Source organism: Peromyscus californicus, unplaced genomic scaffold, assembly GCF_007827085.1.
Source record: "Peromyscus californicus insignis strain IS unplaced genomic scaffold, ASM782708v3 Scaffold_7__1_contigs__length_154581171, whole genome shotgun sequence".
NCBI classification, from domain to species: domain Eukaryota; kingdom Metazoa; phylum Chordata; class Mammalia; order Rodentia; family Cricetidae; genus Peromyscus; species Peromyscus californicus.
The window spans coordinates 138,099,144-138,112,610 of NW_026294595.1; the positions used below are offsets into that span (position 1 = coordinate 138,099,144).

General features: G+C 47.9%; 1 protein-coding gene across 1 annotated transcript; it reads right to left on the minus strand.

Annotated features, from left to right (window-relative positions):
- Positions 1–6,043: 6,043 nt before the first annotated feature.
- Fitm2 (fat storage inducing transmembrane protein 2) lies at positions 6,044–12,121 on the minus strand. Its single transcript, XM_052724996.1, has 2 exons — positions 11,849–12,121; positions 6,044–9,688 (listed from the first exon to the last, which is right to left on the minus strand). The coding sequence occupies exons 1-2, from the start codon at positions 12,019–12,021 to the stop codon at positions 9,073–9,075; spliced, it is 789 nt and encodes a 262-aa protein (XP_052580956.1). The 5' UTR covers positions 12,022–12,121; the 3' UTR covers positions 6,044–9,072.
- Between the last annotated feature and the right edge of the window lie 1,346 nt (positions 12,122–13,467).

Below are 13,467 nucleotides of genomic sequence, written 5' to 3' on the forward strand. Positions count from 1 at the left end.
GGGCCTTGCACTTGCTAGGCAAGTGCTCTACCACTGAGCTAAATTCCCAACCCCAGTACTCAACATTTTAAAGCTTATGTTTACGCATCTATGATTTCATTAAGCCAAGCAAAGACCAGTGCAGCAGAAAGCATCATACTTGTCCCACAGTGCAGTAACAGGCTCAAAGAGGCTAAAGGTTGGGCACAGGATCACGCAGCTGAGAAGCTGATAGGATCTGAAGGCTGTCTGCTTGTCCTCAGGGCCAGTGCTTCTAATCACACCAGCTGAAAATCAGTGTCTGACCCACGCGCTTCCCCTGCCTTGCTCCTGTAGCACAGGGGCACCCAGGGGGGCACAGGGGCACCCAGGGGAGCACAGGGGCACCTGATGGATGCATAGGGGTACCTGAGTGGGGCACAGAGGCACCTGACAATGCACAGGGGTACCCGATGGGTGCACAGGGGTACCCAACAGTTGAGGTATGCCCCGAGAGTTCAAGCAAAAGTCATGGAAGCACAAAAGTTGTGAAGGGAGATATGGGTACTGCAGCCTGTTGGGCAGGGCCTGACTATCTTTGCTCCTGGACACTACGGTCTAATCCAGGCAGTTCCCCGGTGTCCCACCCTCTTACCTCCTGGGCACTCAGACACTCATGAGTATGTACACTGGGTGGCCACCATGGACAGACAGAAGGCAGCAAGGGTCAGCAATGGGCAGCATTTGGAGAGGAGGCTCCCGGACGCTGAGCCCCAAACAAGCTGCTGGAGCCAGCATCAGGCAGCCCTCAGCCCCCTGTAGCTGTCAGCACCTTCAACAACATGGCCCTACTTCACCCTGGCTATGTGGACACCACAGATCCAATGTCCTTTTCTGCTAGCTGTCCCCGAAACCAGCTCCCCTGCCTTCTGCTGCTCTTAGTTAACCCACCCACCAGACCAGAGCCAGATCCTGGGGACATGGTTCTCCATATCCACACTGCACTGCTAACCTACCCCGAAGCCCGTCAGAACTGAAACTGTTCCTATGGAGCAGTGGCAGCAAGGGTACAGCTTAGGACTCGACGTGCGTCCAGATGCCATTCATATAGTGACCCCCAAGTGCTGTGACTTCTCCAGTGTTAATTCATTCCCACATCCCTATGAAAACCAGTGCACAGAGAGGTCTAGGAACTTGCCCACTGTAGTTGGAGTTTTCCTGCCTGGCCCACAGTCAGGACAAATCTCTGTCACCCGCCAGTCCCACAGCCACTCAGACCCGACCACATGACCGCCTCCTCACAGCCTGTCTGTATAGGCCTCCAGGTTTTCCATGATTGGTATTAAGATTAAAGGCATGTGTATCCAATAATGGCTGTATCCCTGAACACACAAAGACTTACCCAGCTCTGCCTACTAAGTGCTGGAATTACAAGCGTACGCTACCACTGCCCTGCTTTCCTATGGCTTGCTAATAGCTCTGACCCCCGGGCAACTTTATTTATTAACATACAAATAACATTTTAATACAAATAAAATATCACCATATTTCCCCTTTTCTATTTTAATAAAAAGGAAAAAAAAGAAAAAGCTTATAACTAATATAAGAAAAACTATATACAAAAGGACAATAACTATACACAATATATACAAGTAATAAATACCTAAACAATGTCTAGTCCATTTGTATTTGACAAATTCAGAGAAAATAATTTCATTATCTATCCTATTTTGGTAAGTCCAAAATGTATCCTAATTAATCTTCAACTATAACTAACTAACCTTCAACTATAACTAACTAATCTTCAACTCCCTCAGAGACCCAAGAAGGAAATAATATTAGCTAACAAAAATAAAAACAGGAAGTGCACATAAGCAACTTCCAAAAAATTTGTGAGTTGACAGAAACAGACAGCTGTCTGGACAGTCACCTGAGGTTTCTCCGAAGTGCTGGGGCATCATCTTCAGCCTATAGGCTTAGCATATCTGACAGACTCATTTGTGAAGCAGGATGTACACAAGGTCAACAGTTCAACCTCACATTGAGTGAGAGTAGTCCATGTACCAGAAACACCTGAATTCCACCAGTGTCATGTCATGATTCAGGATTTCAAATTCTGGAAATTGCTGATGGTTTTCCAACTCAGCTGTCCATTCTTCCTGGCTATGTATATATGGCTTCATCTCAGCATCCCATTCTTCTCCATATCCCTCCATCAAATGCCAGTCTACTATTGAGAGGCGTGAGCTTAGTTACTCTTCAAGAATAACTGTTTCAGCTGCTGTTCCATTGCACATCAGAGGCCATCGGCCCACTGCCTGTTCAGCTGCCTTCGAAGAAAAGGGCACTGTACCTTTTTCGAATTGCGAAGGCCACTTCAGGGATGGTGCCATATTGTCCTGGCCTCTGAAGATGCCTTTTGATAAAGCCATAACCACACTTGTTTTGGCAAGAATCAGTAATCCTTTGTTTTATGTCCTGTTTGTCCATTTTGTCCTGTTGATTCGAGGATACTTTGTTGTCCAGTGGCTAACTTTTGCCACAATGAAAGTTAACTCCATATGCAGTTTCTTCAATGCCCATATTTTCTCTGAAGTAGATTGGTACTGCCAGGAGCCGACATGTCTCATAGTCATAACAAAAAAGAAAAATTTTCTAAGTTATTAAAACATTTTAAATGCCATATTCTGTAGATCTCTGAAGGGTTTGAAGATAACCTGTCTATCTAAAATATATCTACTCAATCTTGAAAACATACCTAATATAACTACAAGTTCTATTATAATATCTAACTACTAACTTTCATTTCTTTATATCCTAATAGTTGGTAATAACATTCAAGGATCAGAAAATTGCATTACATTGTTAGATGAACGGTACAATTAGAAAAATATATATAACATTTTCTAACAATATCAATTTCAATATATATAATTTGTATACAATATAAAACAATCCAATCCAATGTAAAGTATTTACATTTTTCTTTTCTTTTCACACAGCCAGCATGCTGGGTGGAGCTAGGGTATGAACTTGGGTGCTCTGGGCTAAATTCCTCACTTCCTCGTGTGTAAATGCTCTAGGCAGGGTGTATCTGACTAGGTGGTGACATCAGGGCAGTGGGATGGTCAACACTGACTGTCAACCTGAGGATCAGGAGATGCCTGTGAGATCAGAAAAGCACCGTGACAAGCAGACATGAGCACTTTGGCCTATCAATGGTTTCATCCGTTGATGGGCTCCAAATCTAAACAGATCGTCGGGAGGTGGTGGAGCTGTGGACGGTGAGGCCGAGAGGACCCTCCAGTTGCATCCCAGAGGATGTGCCTTTTTGTTTTGTTTTGAAACAGGGTTTCATGTAGCTCAGGTTGGCCTCAAACTTGTTATGTATCTAAGGACAACTTGGCACTCCTCTTTCTGATTCCACTTACCAAGTGCTAGGATTACAAATATGTATCCAAGCCAGGCCTTTAATCCCAGCAGACAGATCTCCATGAGTTTCAGGACAGCCATGGATACAAAGTGAGAGCCTGTCTCAAAAGAACAAAAACATCTTTCTTTCTTTGCTTATACGTTATTCTTCTCAGTTATTTGTCCCAGACTGAGGAACACTCTGCTCTGGATGGTCCATGCACGGTTGGGGTCACTCATTCCATTGTCTGCCCAGTCCGTAACACTCACAGAAGGCTAGTCCATGTCCCACAGAAGGCTGTGTCCCCTATGCCTGGATCTCAGTTCACGGGGGCTCCTCTCCTTCCAGCTGTCTGCTGAGTGAAACCAGGCACCCAGTTTGAACTCCAGAAATAGGCTTAGAGGTTGACCTGACCAAGGACACACAGCCCAGACCTTCTGCCTTCACAGCTGACACTACATACATCATTCATTCTTTGTGTGTTCAATTATTAGTAAGGAACTACAATCATTATGTGACTAATTAGCATCCGAGTTCTTGACATTTTTTCAGGTAGCTGTCATGAAGTCTTCCTGTGTTTCACAGCACAACCCTTACCTTGAGATGGTTAGATCTGCATGCATGAAGTGTGAGCACTGCCTGGTCATCATTTGTACGGGTGGTGCCAATCTGCCACCCTTTCCCTAAGGCACGACAGTGTCTGTGCTCTGCACTGTGTGTTCAACGGTAAAACTCCCCAGACATTCCCCAGAGGTTATTAGAACACTCCCAGTGGTGTCTAAGCTGGGAATTAGGTTTGCTTCCCTGTGCTGAGGAAGCCCGTGTGGGCCCAAGGGTTCATGTCAGAACTCATCCGGATGTCCACATGGAGAAAAAGGAGGTGGGCGGTGGGCAGCTGCAACCCAAAGCTTGCTCCCTGTCATTCACTGGGAAGCCAGCTGCCACTTAACGCAAGTGGGAGTTTCTTTTCACGTTGTTTCCTAAAATAAGTCCTAACGAGCTCGGGAGGAACTTTTCACCAAGCAAAACAGAGAAACAGAGAATAGAGCAGACCCCAGGGTTACCAAGGCTCTCCAGTCTACCCATTGCTTATCAGATGAGGAGACTGAGGCCCAGAGATGCTGTTACTAGTTCAAGATCACAGAACAGCAGAAAAAGCAGTGGTGGAACCTGCCCAAGCCAGGCATTCTAATCGAGCCCAGAGCCATTTGGATCTAAGCAAGGCACGCCTCCAGGTTCCACCAATTGCCTAAGTCTTTCTTCAGTCTCCAGGGCTTTTGAAGATGAGGAAAGTTAGGCCCTCCCTCTGGACAGAAGTCCTGGAACTATCTACATGACTGTGTGTGCCGTTCCTGCCTTGGCTTTCTTTTCCTGTGGGAGTGTTTGAATTCTTCTCCATCTTTCCTGACCAAAAGGAACCTTACCTCCTATGAACGTGTTCCTGGATCCCCAGGGCAGCAGGATCTGCGTTCAGTGTTCCCAGGTCCTGACCTTGCACCAACACTCAGAACACTTGGTAGCATGGGCTCTCTTTCCTGAAATGCAGACCTTTACCACATTCATCTTTACAATCCCAGCACGCCACTTTAGCTAGGAAGGGGGTGGCTCTGAGTCAAAACCCCTGGGCTGAGGAGGACTAGTCTGCACCTAGCTTACAGCAGAACTTGAGTTGGCTGCGGCTGTAGGACCAAACAGCGTGAGGAGATTCTAATCTTGGATCTGAAGGGCTTTCAACACACACTGCACAGAGGTGCCAAGTAGGTCAGGCTGGCAGTGAGTGGGTGTAAAGGGGCAGGACGCTCTTTTGTCTGCGGAGGGTCCCAGGGCTGCAAAGTGACCTTGCCCCAGTATCCTGTCACTGTTCTTCAGCTTTCTGTGAGGTCTACCTACCTCTCTCCTTCTGCCAAGGGGACAATTCTCAGGCCAGGCTGACCCAGACCTCAGGATCCAACGACAGAGAAAAGAGTAAAGCAGGCTGAAAGATGTCTCTACTTAGGACGAAGGACTTAGGTGAGACAGCCAGACATGAGAAACACCCACGAGATATCGCCTACGAGCATAATTCAAGAGAGGATCAGAAAGTGGTCTGAGTCCGGGCCAGTGAGATGGCTCATGGGTAAAAGCACCTGCTGCCACATCTAAAGGACTAGGTTTGATCTCCAAAGTCCATGTGGTAGGAGAGAACCAGCTCCACAAAGTTGTCCTCTCATTGCCACATGTAGATTATGGCTCGTGTACACAAACACATGCATCATACACACAATAATAATAAATAGAATTTTAAAATAGGATCAACAAGATGACTACTAGGGAAAGGCACCTTCTGCCAAGCCTGATTACCTGAGTCTGATCTCAAAGTCCAACACAGTAGGAGAGAATTAACTCATGCAAGTTGTCCTCTGATCTTTATATGTGTGCCATAGTGTGCATGTGCGTGTGCGCGCACACACATACACACACACAAATAAATTTAAAAGTTAAAGTTAATCTGGGCAGTGGTGGTGCACATACCTTTAATCCCAGCACTTGGGGGGCAGAGGCAGGTGGATCTCTGAGACTTTTGAGGCCAGCCTGGTCTACAGGACAGCCAGAGCTGTCTTGAAAAACCAAAAAGTTAGATTTAAAAAATTAAATTAAAAACAAATACAGAAAGAAATACACCAAACTCCATAATGTGGATTCCATTATCTCCAGTACACTTTAATTTGCTTGTTTACACATGGCTCTGTGTGTACACAACAGTGGCATGAGCCATTCTATAAATATAATCTGGTACCTGGACAATGACAGATGCACATGGAAGCGAGTCAGCAAACCTCCACACCGGGAAGCAGAACAGCATGGCACGACTCCGGTCAGATGTCCCCAGAGCTCATGTTTAACACCCAGGGACAATGGGTGAAAGATGAGACTATTTCAATAGGAGACCCAAGCTCTGAGTGTTCCCCAAAAGATGTTAGTTTCTCTGCTTTCTCTAGATGAGCCAGACCATTCTCAAAGCCATCAAGAGAAAGACCACAACACACATGCTCAGCACCTCACACGTCACTTCCTTTAGTGTTAAAAGAATCACCTCCACTTTATAGACAGGGGCAGCAATGCTTGCACACTGGTCAGGTGGATTGGGAGCGATGCCAACATCTCAACCTACATCTCACAGTTGCCCAAGCCCAAACACTCACTCATTCCGTGTTTCCTGGCACAGAAGGGCAGGCATACTCCTGAGAAGGCAAGGGTTCTGAGGAACTCGGGATGTAGTCAGGGATAGAGGCCTTGCCCAGCATGCACAAAGCCCTGGGTTCCTATCCCTGGCACAGAGAGCAAAGTGGGGGAGTACCAAAAAAAAGCACATGTAATCTAGTCCATATACTTACTATGTAGAGAACGCTGAGCAACTGAGAGTTCCCACATGTAGTCAGTTTAAGGTTAAACCCGGTCAGACCCCATGAGAAAAGTGTCTGGAGCCTTAATGTGACAATGAACTTCTGGATGACCCCTGTGGCTGCTCCTTTCTGTGTGAACATGAAGCCTGAGAGACTTAGCTGGTGACCAGCTCTACCATCTTCCCCAGGCCCATTCCTAACCTGGGGAGATGGGTGGAAAGTTCCAGAAAGTGAAACATCCTTTCCGTTCACTGTCAACTCACCAAAGCACCGTGGTGACACCTCACTGCCTGCTTTTCTTCCCCTTTGGTAACAACATCTTACATTGTCATTGGTCAAGTTGACCTGTAACTCAACAGATTATGAAATACGTATTTTAAATAGATCCTTATATAAAAAAATTACTTAGTAGCTAGATGTGGTGGTTTTAATATTAGCACATCTTTAATCTCAGCACTAAGGAGACAGAAGCAGGCAGATATCTGTGAGTCAAAGAACAGCCTGGTCCACATGGTAAGTTCCAGGAAAGCCAGGGCTGTATAGTGAGACCCTGACTACAAAAAAAAAAAAAAAAAAAAAAAAAAAAAAAAAAAAAAAAAAAAAAAAAATTAAATTAAGAAAATAAATTAAAAGAAATTACTCTTAACTTACTAAGTACCTAACTACCTGAGCTGCAGTCAGGACAGGCAGGCCAAAGCTTATCAGGTAGCGTCATTACCCAGCTCTGCTGGAGGAGAGGCGTCAAGGCAGCTACAGGGGTGATCATCCAGAAGTGTGACAGGCTTGAGAGATCACCTGGGAGAGGAGAGGGGCCTTCTTCTCAGAGACTGGAGCTTGCCATGGGGGACACAGTGACAAGACTCCTAACCCTAGCATCTCAGTGAAGGCCACATAATGACTGGAAACCGGAAGGGCTGCAAAGAGAATGCCCTGGCTATTGAATGTCCCCTTTTAGGGCTGCTCTGTTGGTGGGACAAGGAAAAGGAGGCAGGACCAAGTCATGCCACTATGTAATACAGTTAAGGTGGCATGGCTTCAGAGGGAGACATTTTATTTCACTTCTAAATTATCATAATCCTCTCCAAGGGTAAAAATTCCTTGTCGGTGGTACTTGTCCTATGAACCTATGACCCTGAACTCTATTCTGTCTCTACCACCGGCAGGTGGGCAGGAAGGCCTCAGTACCAACAAACACTTTACAGAATGACTCTCTCAGCTCAAAAATCATTAAATGATAAAATGTCTCCTTTTCAGTTTTATTCTTGTTTTTGTTTCTTTGTTTGTTTTGTTTGAGACAGGCTCTCACCCTGCAGCCCTGGCTGGTCTGGAGCTCGCTCTGTAGACCAGGCTGGCCTTAGACTCACAGAGATCTGCCTGCCTCTGCCTCCCTAGTGCTGGGATTAAAGGCATGCAGCACCATGACCCCTGGCTCCAGCTTTATTCTTAACAGAGGGAACAATCCTATGAGGTGAAATTTAATGCAATAAGCCAAAAGTTTGGTTTATAAAAGGTAAGTTAGTGTTCTAAAAAACAAAAACAAAAAAACCCCAAACAATTTCCGCATGTACCGGAGTGCAGTACCGGAGCATTGTCACCAAAGAACAAACGTCATAGTGACAATTAGAAGCCACACAGCACTCACTCAAGGAAAGGAGGGGAAATGGGGTTCTCCGGGACTGCTCCAAACACCAACACGCAACGACAGACAGTGGGGACAGAAAAATCTCATCATTGTCCACCACATAAAAGTCATCCAGGCACTGCAGGGTTGTGGCCCCCTGTTGAGAACTGGTCATAGCCAGGTGCAACTGTCAATATTCCAAAGAGGAGGTGGATACTACAGCCAGAGAGTGTGCTGTAGGCATCGGGGTGTTTAACAAAGAACCTGCCAGAGAGAAATGCTTATCTCAGGCATGGGGAAACACTGTTAAAAGGACAGCGCTAACACGGCCACTGAGCTCTCAAGAGAACCACAGCCAGGAGGACCGCAGCAGCGGGAGTCCTGGAGCTCTGGTTTCCCTGTGACCCACACGATGAGGCTGTCTGCTGTCCCTCTGCTGAGCCTCAGCTCTCCCTCTGGGAACAGATTAAGGTCGCGTCTTGCCAGAGAGAAGTATCTGACAGGAATGGGGTGCTGGCAACATGGGTGGCGTCACCAGTAGAGTCTGAGGACTGAACGTGGTTCCCAGACTCCATCCCACCACCAAAAGGCCTAATAAGCATCCTCTCGGAAGTGGGACCGAGAGTTCAGCCAGTCACTGGACAAGGTAGGTGGGAAGTCTATCAGCCATTGTCCTCCTGTCCCCAAGTGTCTCTCTTTTATTTCTTGTAAGTATCTTGCTTCAGAGTCAAACTAGAGCTCTGGGGAGGAAGTCCTGGAGAGAAAGACTTCAGATACCAGTACCCATATGTCCCGTACCAGCCCAGCAAACCAAAAAAGGTACCAAACACCTTCTGGATCAAGTCGTGGAAATATACGGCTGTGCACAGAAACATCCATACCCAGATGAAGGTCAGGAAGCCCAGGGCGACAACCAGGGTGGTGATGGCAGTGTGGAGGTGGTGGCTGCGATCCGTCTTCACCTCATGCAACACGGCCATCTCCTCCACGATCATGAGTGCACAGAAGGTCAGTAGGAAGGAGTGGCCGGAGATGTCAAAGCCGTGCCAGAAGCCCCCTTCCCGGTGGCATTGCTGCTTGCTCCGATGCTCCTGTCTGATGCCCTCCAGGGCTGGGGACTGGTAGCAGTTGCCTGTGTAGTGCTCGATGTTGGAGAAGAGGGCGGTGCAGACGTACCAGATGGCTGTGCCCACAAGCAGGGTGCTCAACCGCCGCAGGACCAGGCCGGCCTTGCCCGTCAGGTGGTAGTTGGTGAGGGCAATGAAAGGCAGGAGAAGACAGACTGTCCAGGCCCAGGCCACTTTAACAAAATACCTGACAGAGGAGGAAAGTGCAGGTGAAGAGGAGACATGGCAGACAGGAAGGAGTGCCATCCTGCTTCGGGTATCTAAGTTAGGGAAGTTAAATGAAACCCATCAAAGCTGTCCATCCAAACAGGTACCGTGTTTGAATCCTTACTACATGCTTACACACGCTTTATTTCCTGAGCAGTGAAATTAGTTCATCTGTAACTCTGTAAGGTGACTTTAAGCCATATAGACGTGTCATGACAGAGCAGAGTCATTAGTGGTGGACTGGGGTTCACATCCAGGACCTGCAACATTCCAGTTGTGCTCTTTGCTCAGGAAAGCAGTAACGGAGCATCTATCAAATGTTAGATGTGTTTACACACACAGTCACTTCCACAGAACACTCACAACTAGCTGAGGAGGAAAGGGTCATTTATCTAAGTATAGCCCCGGCTGGCTTCACACTGCCTATGTAGCTGAGGATGATCTTGAACTACCATCCTCCCGTTTCCACCTCCCTAGTAGTGCCATTATGGGTGTGTGCCCCCACACCCAGTTTTACGTGGTGTTGGGAATCAAACCTGGGGTGCATGCTAGGGAAGCACTCTATCAGCTGAGATGTACCCCTAACTCTCACTTTACACCATTTTTTTTTAATTTGTATTTTTATTTTGCAATACAATTCAGTTCTATATATCAGCCACGGATTCCACTTTACACCATTTTATAGACAGACTCTGGAGGCTCAGAAAACTGAATACGTTGCCAGGGCCACACACACACCAGCAAACTCAGATTGAGCCACACTTTGCCGGCCCCGAAGCCCTTTGCTACCACACCAGGGTTATTTCCTACAAGGTTGGTAAGTCCTATAAGGAAGAGCTTTACTTCAAGCTACAGAACCAGGGTTCAAATCCTGATTCTGACTCTATCTGTTAATGTACCTTCAGGCCTCAGTTCCCTCAGCTGATAAAGCTGAGGGCACCAAGCAGGTCTTAAACTCTCTCCCAGATTCAAGGAATCACTGCCAGTTCCCTCCCGTTAATCAGCACCATGTCTTGGAACAAAACATTAGAATCCATGGCTACCCCTAAACAACAGACTAGTGGCCAGCCTGCTGGGCTCCTGGTGCATCAGGCCAGATAAAACAACAGCTGCCACGCCTGCCTGCCCTGTGCTCATGAAAGGTGGGCTGACCTGGGGGTGAGCAGCAGAAAAGATACAAAGAGATTGGAGGCAACCATCAACCTCACACTCTATTCTTAGCCCAGCCACTAAGTGGGTAAGGATGGAGGTGGGCCAAGGACAGAATGCCTCTTCCCTAGATTCCAGGAGTTTCTCAGACACCACCAAAGAGCCTGTCACTAAAACCTCCACTGGCATTGATAAGGAAAGCCTTGCCAAAGCCAAGGTGTGCCAGAAACCTGACCCAGCTGCCAAAAAAGAAAACAGGGTTTTACGTAGATAACAAGAGTTAGGCAGACTCTCAGCATGCTGGAAGCTCTAGTGGTAGGTTCACATCGGAGGAGCAGTTTCAGCTTCTAAACTCCCTATATTGCTGCAATGATGTTTTGTGCAATAAACTTTCGATATAGGTATTTTAAAAGACTAGGAGAGAAGTGGGCGGAGTTAGAGAGATGTCCCAAAGAAGTCCGCTGGGGTTGCTTTCCTGGGCAACTGCCATGCACTTTAGATGACTGAGAAAAGTCCAAGGAGATCCAGGAGAAAGGTCACCGGCACGAAAGGCTTCACTCTTTTACCAACATACGGCCCAGAGGGAAAAACTCTCCAGGGTGGTGAGTGGGTCTGGAGGTAGTCTTTAAAACAACGGTGGGATTTTTGTCACAGGGGCTAGGGGATGGGTGTCTGACAAGCCGGCAGGAGGGAGGTGACATCTCCCAAACAGGACAGGGGCCAGCGCCAACTGGGGGGGGGGGGCGAGTAGCACTCCAGTGCGCCTCATACACAACAACCCAGTCACCGACCCGCCCGCCAACTCGGCTCTACAATCGGAATCCTCAAACGTAAGGCGCGCGAGTGTCACTCGCTTTCCCAGGGTCCCCGGGTCCCGACACGCGCGCGCGCGAACGCGGCTGTCAAGACAGAGATCCCTCCCGATGACTCGCCCACCCAGGCAGCGAACCGGCTTTTTGGAGCGCGGGGACCCGGAGCCTGGTGCACTCACACGTTGAGGACGTTGCGCTTGTTGCTCAGGTAGCACTCGGGCAGCGGGGATAGCTCCTTGAGGACCGAGCCCGCCAGCATGGCGGCCACCAGCGCCCAGGGCAGGTAGCGCCGCACCGCCGCCCTCACCAGCGTCCCGCGGAGAAACCACGCGCAGCGCTCCAGGTGCTCCATGCCGGACCTTCTCGGCCACCGTCCGCCTCCCAGAACCCTCTCGGCCACCGTCTTGCCCTTCGCCCGGGCTGGTGCCACCACCTCCCTCCGGGCGCATGCGTGCTTCCCGCAAGCTCCGCCCCCCTGAGGGGAGCACGTTCTCCCTCTAGTGGCCATGAGTGGCCTATGCAGAGTGAAGGTGTGTACCTGAGCCGCTCTTCCCTCTCTAACCTGAGCGCCCCCAGGCGACATGCTCAAGTACTGCAGGTTGCTCTTAGCCTGGGCAACCTGCTCTCCTTAAGTGTGTGAGAGCTTTGGCTGGAGGTTGGGGAAGAATAAATGTAGTTCAGTAGGAATTAGATCAGCGGTCAGAGCATCATTTGGTTTCTCGTAGGGACACCTCCGTGGGATACTTGCTTTTCTTATCTGCAAAATACAAACAAGAGATCCATCTTTCTTAAGAGGTAGTTTGTGGACTTGGGAGTTCCTTATGGTAATCCAGATACAGGGGTTTGAGATTTTATTTTTATAAATTTTGTCGGAAAGTAATCCCACAAGATAATTACTAAATTTTATTTACTTTTGTTTTGCTTTGTAGAGACAGTGTTTCTCTGTGTAGTCCTGGCTGTCCTGGAACTCACTGTAGACCTCTGTAGGCCTCGAACTCTGAGATCCACCAGACTTGGCCTCCTGAGTGCTGGGATTAAAGGCGTGCGCCACCATGCCCAGCACTACTTTGTTTTTATGAGTCAGGGTTTTACTCTGTAGTTCCTGAAATCCTCTTGCCTCAGCCATTTAACATTTAAATTGGTGAATGTATTTTTATTTAAAATGTGGATGTCGCTGGGCGGTGGTGGCGCATGCCTTTAGTCCCAGCACTAGGGAGGCAGAGCCAGGCGGATCTCTGTGAGTTCGAGGCCAGCCTGGTCTCCAAAGCGAGTTCCAGGAAAGGCGCAAAGCTACACAGAGAAACCCTGTCTCGAAAAAAACCAAAAAAAAAAAAAAAAATGTGGATGTCTTGGTTACTTTCCTATTGCTGTGATAGAACACCATGACCAAGGCAACTTATAGAAGAAAGAGTTTATAGGGGACCATTTTGGTCATTGTTCCATTGCTGTGAAGAGACACTATGATCGAGGCAACTCATGAAAGAAAGCATTTAATTGGGGGCTTGCTTTCAGCTTCAGAGGTTTCATTCACTATCACCATAGTGGGCAGCTTGGCAATAGGCATGGTAGGCATAGCACTGGAGGAGTAGTTGAGAGCTACACCTTGATCCACAGGCAAAGAGAGTCACTGGGCCTGGCATGGGCGTTTGAAACCTCAAAGCCTACTCCTAGTGACACACTTCCTCCAACAAGGCCACACCTCCTAATCCTTCTAATTCTGTCAAAGAGTTACACTCCCTTGTGACTAAGGATTCAAATGTATGAGCCTTTGGGGGCCATGCTTATTCAAATTGTCACA

What these genes read in the sequence shown, in the direction of transcription:
- Fitm2 (XM_052724996.1), bottom strand. Translation starts at nt 12,021, where the DNA reads ATGGAGCACCTGGAGCGCTGCGCGTGGTTTCTCCGCGGGACGCTGGTG. An exon ending in AAGCGCAACGTCCTCAACGT is followed by an intron (nt 9,689 to 11,848) that starts GTGAGTGCACCA and finishes CTCCTCTGTCAG; the next exon opens with GTATTTTGTTAAAGTGGCCT.